The following is a 16,134-nucleotide window of genomic DNA, read 5'->3' as shown; positions in this document are numbered from 1 at the left end:
TACATGAGCTTATTGAAGTAATGCCGTAATCAGAGCTAAAGGACAGCCAATGTATTATTAGTGTGTGTGGCTTTGTTTTGGATTCTTGGCAGATTCTACATGTCCCACTGTAGTCAGGTCTCAGAGTGGCTTATTTGATTGCTTAAAGAGGCAGAATTATATAAAATCTGCTTTTTTGAGCTTTACATCATGTTATGATGTTATTCCCTGATCAAAAACATGCCTGAAGTGTTGCTTTGATTCTTTCAGGCCTGTTTGAGAAATTCTTTAATCGCCAAGGCAACCATTCTGCTATGCATAACATGTGGGTGGACCTAGCCCTGCCTTCAAGGCACAAGTCCTCCTCAGACCTGCAATTTCCAGGCTTCTGCCTCATAGAGCACAACTTTCCCACTGCGTTCTTTCAGACTAGCCAGCAGCAATGAGTAAACACCTGGTGGAACTGAGCTCATTATAGGAGCTACTTCTCAGTGAAACATTTTTACCAGTGAGACACTGGTAAAAATGTTGTTACAGGATTGATAGAGGAGCCATGCTTTGATGACTTCCTGAAGACGCCTCAGAAAGAGCAAGAGTTTTTAAAAATGGAGGCCCAATTTCAATAAGTTACAAAAAAAAATTTAAGTCATATTTAACATATACAGCATTTTTTAACAACTAAAGTTAACACAGTTACTTAATTGTGCTTTAAAATGTCACTATGTAGCTGCAAAATATACAATACTGCCCCTTTAAAAACTAAAATTTTATTTCCTCAGTTTATGATTGCCTGTAAATATTAATAGGATGATTTGAAATATTTAAAGGTGAAGAAAAATGAAAAGCAGGAGGAACTCTTAATGGGGTGACCATTTTACAGCACTCTGTTAAAAAACAACATTTTCGACAAAGCACCTCAGCATTCCCCCCAAAGCTTTGAACTTTGATCTCAACATTAAGCTCTCCTTCTTCCATCTGAAATGGTAGAAAAAGGACATGGAGGTGTTACGGGGCTATTTGTCACTCCATCAAGCTGGGGATAACCTCACGCTAAAGTGGACACCTAACCAGCTCATCAATGGTACCCTGGGGGACTGCGACCTGGAGAAAAGGTTGGGCCAAACTCAGAAATCACAGCTCTTAGAAAAGAGAAGCATTTAGTGACATGTTGCAACTGATCTGATCTAAAACGACTGCCTCTGAACCTGAAAGCATGTTTTTCACTTTCAGTATTTATTGGGACTATGCACTGACTGTTCCTCTGCGCCAGATTGTTTGCATCCACTGTCATCAACGGCGTGAGTACACAAATTGTCAGTTATTTTTGAACTGAGATAATAGTGTTTTAAACGCTGTCGCCTGATTGGACTATTAATCTCTTAAGGTGCAAATTGCTGCAGCTTTAAAATCTGGCTTTTATATTTCATGAATGCTTATTTGCATCTCTTGCAGAAACAGAGACAAACTGTGCTACACAACCCATTCTATAGTTCATCCCATGCTTTTTCTGTATGAACGTTTTATTTTCATGATGCAGCCGATTGTGGTGGGACGCTGGTACTTGTCAGTCAGGATGGGATTCAGAGGCCGCCACTGCACTTTCCCCCCGGCGGTCACCTCCTGGCCTTCCTCTCCTGTCTGGAAACTGGACTTCTACCACGAGGTCAACTGGAACCTCCCCTCTGGTCCCAGAAGGGCAAGGTAACAACAATTATTAACAATTCATTTTCAGTTAATTTATACAGCGCCAGTTCACAACAAATGTCTCAAGCAACTTTACAAAAACAATTCAGTTGCACATATATTTCAGTTGATCCTAGTTATCATACAGTACAGTAATTCTCCAAAATAGTACTAAAAAGATCTATCAAAGGAAACCCAACAAATTGCATGTAGTCATTGACTTTACATCCATAATTCTTACCGGATATGCATGTAGTGACAGTGGAAAGGAAAATCTCCCTATTAAAAGGAAGAAACCTCCAGCAGAAGGCTGGAATTAGGCCATCTGACACAACCAACTGGAGGTTTGAGAAAACAGAGCAGAGACACAAGAATAAACAAATGAACTGATGTAGGATTATTTCAATGTCCATTTAAGTAAAAAGTTTATAGCAGGAGAGGGAGAATGATTAGTTGATGGCAGTATTATATCAGCTGATGCCCTCCTCCAGGAAGGAATAACAGCCAATCAGAACACCAGACCTGGTGTAGCTATTATAGAGAGAAAAATAACTGAGAAAACAAAACGTTAATAGCTGAAATGACAGGAAATAGTTAAATTGGAGAGTAGAGGACGAAAGTGAGAAAAAGTGATCAGTTTTTCCTCTAGAAGCCTAAGCCTATATCAGCATAACTACAGATATAGATCATGATAAGAAAGGCCAGTCTAATTGTAAGCTTTAGCAAAAATGAGCATTTTAAGTCTACTTCTAAAAGTAGACTATGTGTCTGCCTCATAAACTGGGAGCTGGTTCCACAGGAGAGGAGCCTGATAAATAACCTTAGCCTGGGATTTGGCAGTGGAAGAATAAAAGTCTATAACTGCATAGATTTTCTAGCCTATTCCAAACCATCTGGCTTGCAGTGATCCAGATGGTTAAGTCTGATTTTAAAATCTGCTTCTATTTTGAAGGGAAAAGTGTTCCCTAAGTTGCGGAAGAGGAGCAGCGCAGCACGCCTCATGGAGCAGGACAGGAATGGCGAGGAGCAGACAGCTGCTGACTACGTCTTTCGCATTGTCTACCCAGGATACCGATACGATGCTAGTGAGTAACCACTACACACCGTCTTATCTGCAAAACATTACCAGGGCAGACGTGCTCATGAAGTATAGCCGTTCTTTCTGCTGCTAACACTTATCTCTGTTTGAGGTGTGTGGCTTGCTACTGTAAAGTCAGGTCGTTTCTTTCCGAGGCTTGTAGGGCAACCCTTTTCTAATTCCATTCTCTGTTGTTTCGCTGGTGCAAGCAGTCACTATAAACTACCACCACACCACGGGCAGCCGCGCACCATCGCTGGATGATGATGAGGAAGAGGAAGATAGACTCCATGCTATGATCTCAATGATCTGCTCGCGGAACCTCACAGACCCTAATGTCCTGAAAGGTTTTTATCACCTTAACACACCACCAAACCTGCTGCCCCATCCCCACCCCTTAGACCTCACTCCAGCTTCAGACTTCTCCCTCCCCTCCTCCGTCTTCCTCCTCCCACCTCTCAGTGTCCTCTTCCACCCTCCCTCCTTCCTCTTCCTAGCCTCCCCCCCGCCACAGCTTTGCCTGCCTGTCTGTGTGCTGCCTGAAGCTGAGCCCAGCAGTGAAGAGAAGGCTAGGTCTGACCAAACTATCAGGGACATCAGGAAGTAGAAATGTGGTCCGAAACTCTATCTGACCTGCTGCTACCAAATTTAGCTGATCCTATTTTCTCTTGTAGAACTTTTAATTAATTGAATTAAGATTTTCTTACAAAGATGACAAACAAGTATGTTAATGATTTAGGGAGTTTCTGTATAAGTCGACATTTTAAACTGTATTTAATTTATCATTAGATTTTAGGAACCTCCATGATTAGCTGATTAGCTGATTTTGTTGTGCCTTTTCCCATATTTGATGTATTTTCTTCATTCCCACATCAGTGTCTCTATTGTTACACATCATGGGTAACTGGGACAATGTACACACATTATATCTCAATACATTACACAAATCATTCAGAACAAATATTGTTTCACTGACTACTTGGCGTTCAAGCAGCCCAGACAGAGCTGCAAAGAGGCTTTTAAAGCCCTATTTTAATTTTATTTAATAAGTAAATAAATATGAGACATTGACCACGGAAAAGAAAATTATCACCATCAAACGGTTAAAAGTCCAGCTTAACTGGAAGTAATGGGATTAATCCCTTTTTGAAGATACTTTTCTTCATTTGTTCAATACTTATGACCTGATCTTTTCAGGCTTTTTTAATCCATGACTTGATTAAGAACTAATTTGCTATCATTTACTTGGTGCTGACATCTTGCTTAAATGCTGTCTCAGCAGCCCCATTAGAAATTTGTTTAATTTAGGAGCAATGTTGATGTGTTTAATATTTATTTTATCTGTGGAATATGTCTCTCCACCTTGATCTGATGTTAAATAATCTTTGTTTATGTATTTCGATGCAAGTAATGCATGCATTTAATAAAAACATAAAGGTTCCATTGAAGTTTGATTTTCAGTGTAGAAAGAGAGACATTTCCCACTAACGTTGTCTGCTGCTAATATAAAAGTTTAACTTTCCCACAGTAATGACTCACTCATTTGAATGGGTTGTATCTTATTGATGCATGCATCCACACAGAATTGTGCAATGTTTAAATGTCCTGAATGTAGATTGTTTTTAGCCTGTGTTGCTAATAGTAGCTATGCACCACTGACAGATTCCACCAGGTTTTCTCACTTGTAAATAAAACCAAATCAAAGTTGTGGGCAACTTCCAAAATAAATTAAATGCATGGTATTTAATGTATTAATTAATTTAATTTATTAAATTAAATGTCTTTCAGCAAAAGACATTTAATTTGAATTTGACCAGTGTGAGGCTCAGGCCTAAAAAACTCCAACAGCAACTAAATGAACTGGAAGCTGCTGTAGAGTTGAGCGTAAATGTCAGATTTCTTCACTGAATGTACTGGAGCTTACACACTTGTTGTTAGGGTTTGGTCAAATGAGGCTGTGCTTAGCTTCGTTTTATAAAGGATTGAGACTGTATCAAAAGAGATAATCAGATTATCAGATGTGACATGTTTTAAAATATCAAACAGCTATTCAAAGTTCCAGAAAGGCTTTGCTCTTCTCCAACAAATCTAGGAAGTCTATGCTGATTAACTGGAAATTTAGCTATATTGTAACGGAATAAACACAGTTATGCATAGTGATGTTACACATTAGTATCCATAGGCAATTGATGCGCAAACATTAAAAGGCTGTATGAGTGGTGAATAGATGAACACTGAAATCAGATTCAAAAATAGTGGCGCTATATTCATGCCTCTCACCCATCAGCTGCTATGGGAGCCTCGAACACCACGTCTTGACCCAGAAAAGAGCATCAAAGGTATAAAACATCAGGCGGATTGTTGATATTCATTTATTGCACTTGTAGTGTCAGTATGGTCTATAGTAATGTAATAAGCAGATAAAAAAAATACACACCTCTGATAAAATGTAAAAAATATTTTTTGTTGTTTAGAAAAATTAGTCCATTATAAATAATTTCATACCTTTTCACACCTCTATAACGCCCAATACCTATTCTGGGGTTGGTGCTTATTTAGAGTTAATAATGGGTGAGATGGGGGGGTCGCAGCCTGAACAGGTAACCATTCATCACTTTGGAAACAAACAGGGAGACAAATACACACACACACACAAACATCCCCCCTGCCCCTCCCACACACACACACACACACATACGCACGCACGCCCACGCCCGCATGCACACACACATACAGGAGCAATTAGGAGCAGTTAACATGACAATGGACAGTGGAAGGAAGTCAGAGTACCTTGAAGAATTGACTCATGCAAAGGGAGAACATGCAACACCATGTCCAAACACCCTGATCTTTGGAGAGCAAGACAACATTTATGTCATCTGTTTATTGTCACACCATGGAGTCTGCAAACTCATCAGACGTCTCAGGTGTCAAGTACGGTGATGGACAGATGTTAATCTGGGCTTGCTTTGCAGCAACAGTTCCTTATTAACTTGTCATCAGAATAAACTCACTGTCTACTCCTCTAATGTGAAACATGAAGTCATCTGTTTGACAGCTGAAGTTTGTTGTTGTGCAAGCTAGAGAATTATGAGATGGGTTTCTTTTCCTAACAGCTGTCGGCACAGCGAGGGAAACCTTCTGTTCCCGTTTGTTTCCAAGAGAAGATTCACTCCATGTTCTCTGTAATTTGGTCCGTTTCACAGCTTTCTTTAGCATCGGGGTTCTATTTCAATATAGCTTAAAGACCACCTCATCCCAGCGCCACAATTTTTGATAAAAAAAACATGAGGGTTTTTTTTTATTTTTAGAAGTTGACATGTTTCCATGTTTACTTTCATTATCTCAATTTTGTGCAATTTTATTTTTAATAGAAACCTAGATAATGTGAGAATTGAGCTTCAATATAATTGAGATTCAGACTGCACATGTTAAAGGAGCCCAAAACATTTACACTTGAGATCCACTGTCCCTGATACTCCAACAGAACAGGTATACTCTTCAGTCAACAGCAGATTACCTCTTTCTGTTTTATTATATTTGTTTTGAGGCAAGCTGTTAAAAGCATAACAGCATCAGAGCGGTCTTACCTCTCTGTTTATTACTGTCCTTAAACCATGCCACTCAGATGGCAGGTTGGACTTATATAGATTTGTGAAACACTTCAAACAGGCTTTGTTAGGAGAGAGACCACCACACATATACCTCCCATGCTTCCATCTGTTCAGACATGCTCAATTCCCCTGCTAGTGTTTTGGACAAGTCACTTATTGCTAGATACTCTTTTCACAATTTTGTTAGATAATGAGAAAGTTCTTTGCACATGGCCTGCCTCTCACCACTGTTGGGATTGTACAGATGTTGCCAAGTAGTGCTATTTTTTTATTTTATTATTTTTTTGAGTAATTCCTCTTCCTTCATTCAGTTGTTTCTATTCTCAGCGGCTTCGTGCTTGGCATTTCTTGCATGGGAAATGTGCACCCAAATCATTTTGTTTATTGTTTTATTAGAGTAATTACTTTGATGGCATAAAGGGGAGTGTGTATTGTGTAGACTTGTGATGACAGTGCCCCCCTCCCTTAGCCTCTTCCGTTTTTGTCTCTGGAGTCTGTTGACCTCCTTGCTTGTCTCTCCTTTGTGCTGTCGTCTGCTGCGATGCTGTTCACTGTAATTCTTCACTGATCCCTCTGCCCCCTGGAACCCCTCCCTCCTGCCCCTGCCTCCACCTCCTCCATCCCCTCTAGTCCGGTCCTGTGGGGTTCCGCAGTAGTACAGACGTGGAGTGGTTGTGTGAGCGGGGTTGCAGTACTGAGCCAGCCATAGATCACGTCTAGCTCTAAAGTAGAAGAGAGAGGCCAGATGTTGGTCTCTCTCAAATATTTTTTATGTTTGCTTTTCTTTCTTTATTTATTTGTTTATTTTTTGCGGGGAGGGAGGAGGGAGTTATTGAACAACCAAAGCACATCTTCATATTTATGACAGGTCATCAGCTCCAACCTGAAGAATTAAGGTGAAGAGCATTAAATTGATGTTGAAGTTTTCCTGATTTTTTTTTTTCTCCAGTTTTGCCTTCCTCTTTGTGTGCCTGTTAGTGCCATTTGCTCCTGAGCAGACTTCCTCTGGTGTGTCTTGTCTTTTCTCTGGCTTAGTGCATCCTGCATGCTCTAACTGTGAGACTCGTTCCCACTGTTCGCTCCCTCATTCCCTCTCCTGCTCTCCTAGAACTCTACGGTCCCCCCCCCCCCTCCCCCACCACCACCACCACCCTCACCCCCTCTCTGAGTGAGCTGCATGGAATCTGAGCATCCACGCCCCCACCTGTCTCTCCCACAGCATCATTCCTGCTTCACATCCTTTCACTTTTGGTTTCCTCTCTACACCACTTTAATCCATCTTCTCATCTCTTCCTATCATAATTATCCAAAATACATTGACGGATGTATTTGTGGTTGAGCTGAGGGACCTAGGTCATAATATAGAAGGCATGAATCCAGAGCCAGAGTGAAGTGGATGCAGGAAACACAAGCCAGCACTGAGATGTCTGTCTGTCTTCTCCCCTTGCAGACCACGGAGAGATGATGGAGATGCAAGGTTTTGGAGGTAGTCCGTCATCGTGGCAACAGACTGAAGTAACTGCTCAAGAGTTCCTGTGCCAGTCCTGCTCAACAGCTGGTAGCAACTCGTCATTTGACTACACAGCTGGCTGCACCTGCCTGCATCAGCCGTCGGACATTCACACGTATGCACCCAAATCAAAACTTTTAGGATTTCCAATTTTATAACCATATCTTTTGGAACTATTGTAATAACAATACAATTATGATTAAATAACCATTATTTATTTTTTAGGTAACTGTATTGCACAGCAGTCATAAAACCACAAACACAAATGTTGTTCTTGAAAATTATTTCTATTTGAAACAAGTTGCTGTTTGCTTTAAAATAAATTGTGTTTTTATCACTGATCTGCACACAGCTGAATTTAATCAAATTTACTGATATTTATTGATGTTCTCGTGGAACAAACAGCAGGGAAACTAGTAAAAATAAATAAATTATGAATTATATGATAAATGGCCACTCCACTTCCAACCTTTCTTTCTGTGTTGCTCTCAGCGTGTCAGGACTTTAAATAATGCACCATGAAGCCAAATGTATTGCATCTCCCTCCAAATCATTGAACTCAGCTGGTCCAGCTACTTCCAAGCGCACATCCATAAAAAATCTAAAACCCAGTGAGGTTTCCAACTTTTGGCAGAGTCACATCTGATGAGAGGATCTTTGTAAACTTTTTGAACAAAGTGAGAGGAGTAAAGATGGTGACAATAATCTGATTTCTGTCCACCAGAATTCCACTGAAGATGCTCTGTCAGAACATGAAGCGGCAGATCGTCTCCAGAGCCTTCTATGGATGTAAGTTCAATATCTTCTTCTCTCATTTGCTTTGCTAACTCATTCTTTATATCTGTTTTTTCTCCGAGTGGATTTTGTAAAACAGCTTTATTCTAATTTCACATCCAGCATTTTGTTTTCATTTGCTGTGAACACAGATATCTGATGCCTTTTTCATTTTCCTTCTTACATAACAAATGAATTTAATTCAGTCCTTTGCTCTTCGTGTAATACAGTTGTCTACATAAAACAGAATAGGCTATTGCCTTGTGCAAAAAGAAATTCAATCTCTGTAACTGGCTTGACACAACACTCGGTTTGTTTGCATTGGCATAATCTCTCACTGACTGTTTTGAGACTTCTGCATATCTGACTTCCAGGCTGCTGCACAGTTGATTTTAAAAGCCAATTAAATAAAGCTTGTAATTGTGCAGGTGCAACTTGTCAAAGTAATAATGAAGTTTATACTTGAAAAAGCTGAATGTTTAAACTCTTCCAGAATGAACATGAGAGAGGGCCCTCTAAAGTTTGATCTCATAATATGACCTCTATGTTTAAGTCTTCACTTAAAAGGTTTACTTTTTCCCCTTTTGTAATATCTGTCTTGCTACACCAATTTTAACCGAGTCTGATTTGTCTTCAAAGCTGCCGTATGTAACTTTATGAAAACATGTTCTATATTTAACAGAAGGGTCACTATGTTGTGACAGTTTGTTATGAGACAAAGATCCTCCACCTCCTCCAAGAGCTACTATTGCAGTCTGCAAATATGCATCGCTCAGTCAGAAGCAACCAATCAAAGCAGAGTGTCTCAGTGCTGTCAGTCATCCTTGTGTATGCACTACTTAATGTGCTAATTGTGGAAAAACAACTCACCATGACAGAAAAACAGTTTATCTGTTATGCTAACTAGCCAGCTAACTAACCTAGCCTAGCTAGGTTAGTTCATTAGAATTTGAGGTTTATTGACTTTTGAGAATGTGTTCTTGCATTATTAATATTTGAAAACTGTCTCAACACCACAATATTATTGTAATAACTTATGGGACAATTTGTCGTCCAGTAAATTTTGTTATCATGACAGCCCTAGTCTCAACTTATTTTTCAACATGTTATGAAATTGGTACACTGTAAAACATTTGAGCCACAAATATCTCTGCCTCCTGATCTCAGCTAGGGCACTTGTGCATGTGTCTCACTTGTCCATCAGGGCTTGCATACTGTCGACACCTTTCCACGGTGCGGACACACCTGTCAGCTATGGTTACCCACAACATCGTACCCCCAGACAGACCTTGTGAGGCATCTGGAGGTCTCAGCAAAGAGGTGTGGAGCAAGTACCAGAAAGACTGCAAGGTATGTGCAGATAGTTCAAGGAATGCAAATCTGTCCCAGTCACTGCATTCAAACATCTCTGCACCTCTCACATTCACATGATGGTGTACTGAAAAAAATATCTCTTTGGATGAACATAAAAAAATCATGGAAAGGTTTACCACCTGATTACTTTGCTTTATTTCAGCACCATGTAATTCTGTTACGCCTATTTAAAGCAAATGTTTTGGCTCAATTTAATTTATTTAGGTTGATTCAACTCATTTACTATAGTTGGACCCAATGTAATTTAAAAGAACCAGCACAACTAATTTGCAACGCTTTGGACCAAATAATTTACTTGACTAAGATTAATGGCAATTTAGTTAAAACCAACTTTTTTTTTTTCTCCGAAGAGTTTTTGCGGCGCTAGTGGCTCGTATTTTTTTGAGACAGTAGGCAGACAGGGTGAGAACATGCGGCAAAGGTCGCCAGGACCGGGAGTCAAACCTGCAACATCTGCGTCGAGGACTAAGGCCTCCAAACGTGCAGTGTGCTAAAGCCCTGCACCACCACAGAACACTGGAGAAACCAACTTATGTTACAATGATACCTTCACACTACTTATTAAGTTGATCCAACTCATGAAAATTAAGTTTGCTCAACAAACATGCTTCATGCTGAAAGAAAGCTATTTAATCGTGTCCTAATCCTTTTCATGATTTAATTACGTTAATTCAAAGACTTTTCTTAAAAAAAGTCTTTTTTTAAAAATAAAGACTTTTTTTACAGTTCTTAAATGCTGAAAGAAATTTAAGAACTGTTTCAGTGCAGTTCTTAAATGCCAATAGTGTCCTGCAGAGAAAAACAAATATCTATAGTTTATTGTGCAACTAAAACCGCTTTGAAGTTTTCCCAGGTGCAAAACAGTTATGTCTCATAATCTCTCGTGATCCCCTGATCTCACTAGACCCTCTTCGGAGGGAAATGAATCTGACTAAATTGAATCACATTATGTCAACTTGAAGTCGAGACAAAATTGCGATTGTCTCACGTGAACTCGCGTGATATCCCGTGATTTCACTTGGCTTCAGCATTATATCAGTCTGAATATAATGAATCATGTTATCTCAACATGATTAAATTTCATAAACGTGAAGTAGTTGAATTTTTTGTTTCTCCAACATGATTGTATCACGTTTTTGTTTTAGTTAAAAGTACATGATATTTTTTTGTTAATTTGATAACCCCCAAAATTCATTTTTTACAGTGTGAATTTAAAATGCTGACTCCACTGCCAAGTTGAAGTTGGCATCAACTTGGCAGTGGAGTCAGCATTAGTGACTTCTCACTGAACTCATTCTCATTCAGTGAGAATGAGTTTTACAGCTCATATTCATGGTAATAAAGACAGAAATATGCAGGGAAATTTTTGGCGACCTGTCTAGGGTGACCCCGCCCTGGCACCAGCACCCCTCATCAGGGGTAAGCGTGGATGGATGAATAAGATCTGTACACTAAATGAAACTATTATTTAACATCTGTGTCTCCTCATAATTGGGACCTAGATTGGCAGTTTTTTGATAATATTTCTAAAACTGTTTTATCTGAATTTTCAACAGCACACTTTCCAAATTCTGTTGCAACACAAATAGAGCTCAGCAAATGTTGGATCCAGCTTAGCTGAACCTGCGTTTGCTGCATTTAAACAAACACAACTGCAGTTTTGTTTGTTCAACACAACTAAATGCGCCCTCACAGTCACTGGAAGGCCCTTTTTTTTTTAGTGCTATTCTGTTCTTTAGTGCTATGCTGTTTGCATTAATCTTAGGAATAATGCAAAGACTTAAATATGAATCCCAGGCAGTCTTAGTCAGTAAATTAGGATTTACGTCATGATCAGGGCCTTGGTAGATTAATAGTCTCTTTTGAACATAATCTTTTAGCAGGTATTAAACATACTACAAAATATAAATATGTTCAAACAAAAGTAATGTTATTAATCTATTAATAATGGAATAATGGAGTGATGGAATTGCTAACAAAATAACTTTTCAGTCATATTCTAATTTATGGAATAAGTCTGTACTGTATTTGTTGAATGCTTGCCAGATGAAATATGATGTATTTTTATAGAAAATAATACAAATGGAAAATCTTTTTTGGGTCTGTTTGGGGCATTTGGTGAGTAGAGTTACTATCAATATTATTGGATTCTATAAAATAATTCAAGAGAGACCAAAGCAAATTTCTCATTTATATTGGCCAGTAATTTCATTTTATTTAATTGTCACTATCTGAGCAATGGTTTAAAATTTAACAAGCTTTGTCTCTTTATGTTTTATGAAATATTTCATCCTATTTGATGATTTCTCTGAATATTGCCACGTTGTACGAACAAATGATGCTATTTGTCCTGGAAAATATTTAGAAAAATGGTGATTGTATTATTTTTTTCTCAGTCTGTCAGTTTAACGTCACACGCAGATGTTAAACTGACAGACAACAACAACAGCCCCAGATTGCAGAGCAAAGATTAATTTAAGTGCATCAGGAATTAACACTATAAAACCACAAACATTTCCCACACAAAAAAGTATGTAAAAATATCAAACAGAATATTCTGTTTGTTGCAGATTTATATTTTTTAATTCCCATTTTGCGATCATTAGCGAGAACAGTATTGGTGATTGATTAGCTCCTGATTATCTATCAGAAAATCTATGTGGGTCGCCTTATGTTTGTGCTAATTGAACTGAAATACTCCGAACTGCGCAGCAAAAGTACATGTTAAAGTGATAAAAGTTAAGCTAGTATAACTAATCTATTCCTTACTAACTTTATATATCTTTTTTAATAGAAGCATTTTACTGACCTGTAAGATGTGATGATCCCTTTGGATCTTGTTATCTTGCTATTGTAGTGTTGACAATTAATATTAAAACATTGTGTCCCTTTTTTCAGATTCTTTGCTTGATTATGTCATTTCCCCCTGACCACTGATATTCCTGACTCATTGCAAAGCATATAGTGCACTGCAGCGCACAGTAAGTCAAGTGATGTCCAATCTACTAGCCATTTACATTTTACAAAGGAACTTTTAAAAGCATTAACTGGTTGTTAATGCTTTCAATACAGTGTGAAGCTGCTGCAGAGTTACTGTCCGCACATAGATGCAGGCACATAAAGAAAAAAAGGTGCAGAAAACATTGGTGGGGACTGTTGCCCTAAGTCCAAAGTTGGTGGAGACATGGCCACACCAGTCCTTCAGGAAGTTATGCCTGTGATCTAACCATGCAATGATCAACCCATGAAGTCGCTGTGCAGTGATGGAGAAACTTCTACTGATGAGGAGTTAAATTTTGCTTTGGATTTTTGCTAGCCTTGAAAACATTAAGTGATCTTAGCTTTATGATCACTAAATGTATTTTTTACAGAATTTTCCTAGATAAATTCTAAAGAGCTAATTTATGTGGCTTTTTTGTAAACTTTTAGTTGAATAAAGTTTGACAGTTGTGTTTCAGTTTTGGTTATCAACTGTTAAAAGTTTTTCATGTATTCAAACTCTAGAAAGCATACTCTGTCATTGTAAAGCAATGACAACAAAGCACAAGGCAAGCTGCTCTATTTTGAATAAATTGAAGTTAATATATTCTGTATTAGACCAAATCTGCAACAGACTGGCGACCTTTCCAGAGTGACCCCGCCTCTCGCCCAAAACATTTGCTGGAGACAGACACCAGCACCCCTCCTAACCCCACCAGGGACAAAGGTGTAAGAAAATGGATACTATACCAAAACATTAAACAGTAATACAATTGAGACATAGTTAAGACTTCAGCCATTTTCCTTACAGCTTATAATGACAGTAGTCCTGTATGTTGTCTAATAATTGCTAACCTTCTACCCATCTCAGTATTGATGCTGCTGATTTGTTCATTCCATGATGTTGTGCCATTTCTGGTAAGGTCTAAGTATTTTACGACTACCACCTTCTCAAAAGGAATATCACCTAATTGGAAAATTTTTGGTTTGATATTTTCATCCAAAAGCAATACTTTTAGTTTTTAGCACATTCAAAACTAACCTATTTGAAATGATCCACTGATTTCAACTCCTGCCCCAATTTTAGATTTATTTCTTCTGTTGTTGTTGATTACATGCCTATTGTACACTTTGTGCACATTTATTAACACAAGTTGTAGTTTTGAGGATTCATTTTATTGTTGAATAACTACAGCATTCTTAGTCAATCCAAAATGTTAATAAACTCTCAAACCTGAATACTGAAGAAAGTAAAAGTGAGATTTTAGCTTTCTTAGGACAAAATCTAATGTGCAAGCCTATTGGGCAACAATTAGTGTGCAGAATTATTATGCAACTGAAAATTTTCACATCTCACTTGTTTATTGTCATAAGTTATAGTGAGAATAGTGAAACAGACGACTCAAAATTGACAAATAAATATTTCTGACATTTAAAAAATAAATCAGTGACCAATAAATAAAGCCACATTGGTCACTGATTTGTGTGTGTGGGGAAACTTAAAATGCAAAAAGATAAAACTCATCAGCAACTCAAATCTGAACTTGAGGAATAATATTTGTGATTTAAACAGTGGTGCTGTGAAAACTCTTATTCATATTCTGTTATTTTTCCCTATTTCCTGCTTTGGACTCAGACATATGCTGTTAGTTATGTTACATAACCATTGCACCTACTCCAACTTTCTAAATGAGCTTCTCTCACTGCTCAGTTCAACATGTTTCTTCTTCCATCCCAACCTTGCCACTCTGCGCTGATGTAGTCATGTTAATTGTAAGCGTGGGATGCTCTCCACCTTATCTACTCTCTCCTCCACTTTAATGAAAATGTAATAAGATTCAGTGAACTGAAGTCTCATTACCATCACAGTGTGATACCATCACAGCTATCAACTGTAATCTTTCACCAGCTTCAACAAAGTCATCATTATTCAATTCATATCTGCATCCTTTATCTTCAGGATAAAGGATGTGCGGCTCTGTGCGGCTCCCCATCGCTCTTCCTCACCCTCAGTTATTGATCCGCTGCATCTTTCATGTAGGCTTTTTCTTTCTGTTGTCTTGAGATGATTGTTGATATCAGGAAAACAGGATTGGATCAAACCTTTTTTCCGTCATGAAGGTAGTTGAGGAAAATAAATACCTTCAGATTCATCTGGACAACAGACTGGACTGGAGACGCAACACTGAAGGGACAGAGGATGAAGCTAAGATCCTTCAAGGTTTGCAGCACGATGCTGCAGATCTTCTATAAGTCTGTTGTCGAGAGCGCCATCTCTTCTGCTGAAAGCCAGGGACATAAAAAGGTTCTCAACAGCCTGATAGAGATGGCTGGTTCTGTTCTGGAGATAACTGTGGAACCTGTGGAGATGACAATGCAAGCAAGGATTCTTCATAAAACCAAGAAATTGATGGACAATCCTGACCATCCTCTTCAAGAGACTGTCTTGGGAAGGCAGAGTATCTTTTATCAGAGGCTTCTTCAGGTTCAGTGCAGAAGATCTTTCCTTCCAGCATCACCATCTTCAATAACTCTTTGAAGAATCTAAATCAAGACCCTCAATTTCCCTTTGGGATTAATAAAGTATTTTTTAATTTGAATTGAATTTGAATTTCTTCTTTCGTTTGGGTCTGTTATCCTTCCCATGTGTATCTGCAGAACTACAAGGAGCTTGAGCTGCTCAGACTGGTTTACTATGGAGGAGTCCAGCATGAGATCAGGAAGGAGGTGTGGCCCTTCCTGCTAGGACACTACAAGTTCGGGATGAGCAAAAAGGACATGAGCCAGGTACGGCAACACTGACACAACTCCTAGGTCACAGCTTTAGTTTGCAAGTCGGCTTCTAAGTTATTCATTTTTTTATTTCCTCATGGAGATTGATGCGAAGATCAGCGAGCGCTACCAGCAGGTAATGCGGGAGTGGAAAGCCTGTGAGGTCATCGTCAAGCAGAGAGAGAAGGAGATGCAGTCTGCCATCTTTGCCAAGCTGTCATCGGGCAGCAGTATAGACAGCCACGTCCTGAGGCTCGCTCACAGAGACTCTACACTCAGTAATGAGGTGAACAGGCAGCTGCATCTGAAAAGCACTTACTGGGACAGCTTAGCTCTGCTTTCATTAAATGGAATCGGTTTGAATCTGGGCT

At 38.8% G+C, this 16,134-nt stretch overlaps 1 protein-coding gene across 4 annotated transcripts in view; it reads left to right on the top strand.

The window, feature by feature from the left end:
• sgsm2 (small G protein signaling modulator 2) overlaps positions 1-16,134 on the top strand; it is a 94,704-nt gene that overhangs the window by 64,213 nt on the left and 14,357 nt on the right. For 3 of the 4 annotated variants that reach the window (XM_044118696.1, XM_044118695.1, XM_044118697.1), the window contains 10 exons: positions 967-1,091; positions 1,210-1,277; positions 1,517-1,680; positions 2,615-2,747; positions 2,953-3,087; positions 7,805-7,979; positions 8,589-8,653; positions 9,843-9,988; positions 15,650-15,778; positions 15,867-16,049. In XM_044118696.1, the coding sequence (XP_043974631.1) occupies positions 967-1,091; positions 1,210-1,277; positions 1,517-1,680; positions 2,615-2,747; positions 2,953-3,087; positions 7,805-7,979; positions 8,589-8,653; positions 9,843-9,988; positions 15,650-15,778; positions 15,867-16,049 (1,323 nt within the window). The remainder of the gene's footprint in view (positions 1-966; positions 1,092-1,209; positions 1,278-1,516; positions 1,681-2,614; positions 2,748-2,952; positions 3,088-7,804; positions 7,980-8,588; positions 8,654-9,842; positions 9,989-15,649; positions 15,779-15,866; positions 16,050-16,134) is intronic. The other variant, XM_044118698.1, reaches the window with a different exon arrangement.

The sequence above is a fragment of the Gambusia affinis genome, linkage group LG06 (genome assembly GCF_019740435.1).
Source record: "Gambusia affinis linkage group LG06, SWU_Gaff_1.0, whole genome shotgun sequence".
In the NCBI taxonomy this organism is placed as follows: Eukaryota; Metazoa; Chordata; class Actinopteri; order Cyprinodontiformes; family Poeciliidae; genus Gambusia; species Gambusia affinis.
Note: the sequence above shows the minus strand (reverse complement) of the source record. Positions and strands in the feature narration are given on the sequence as shown.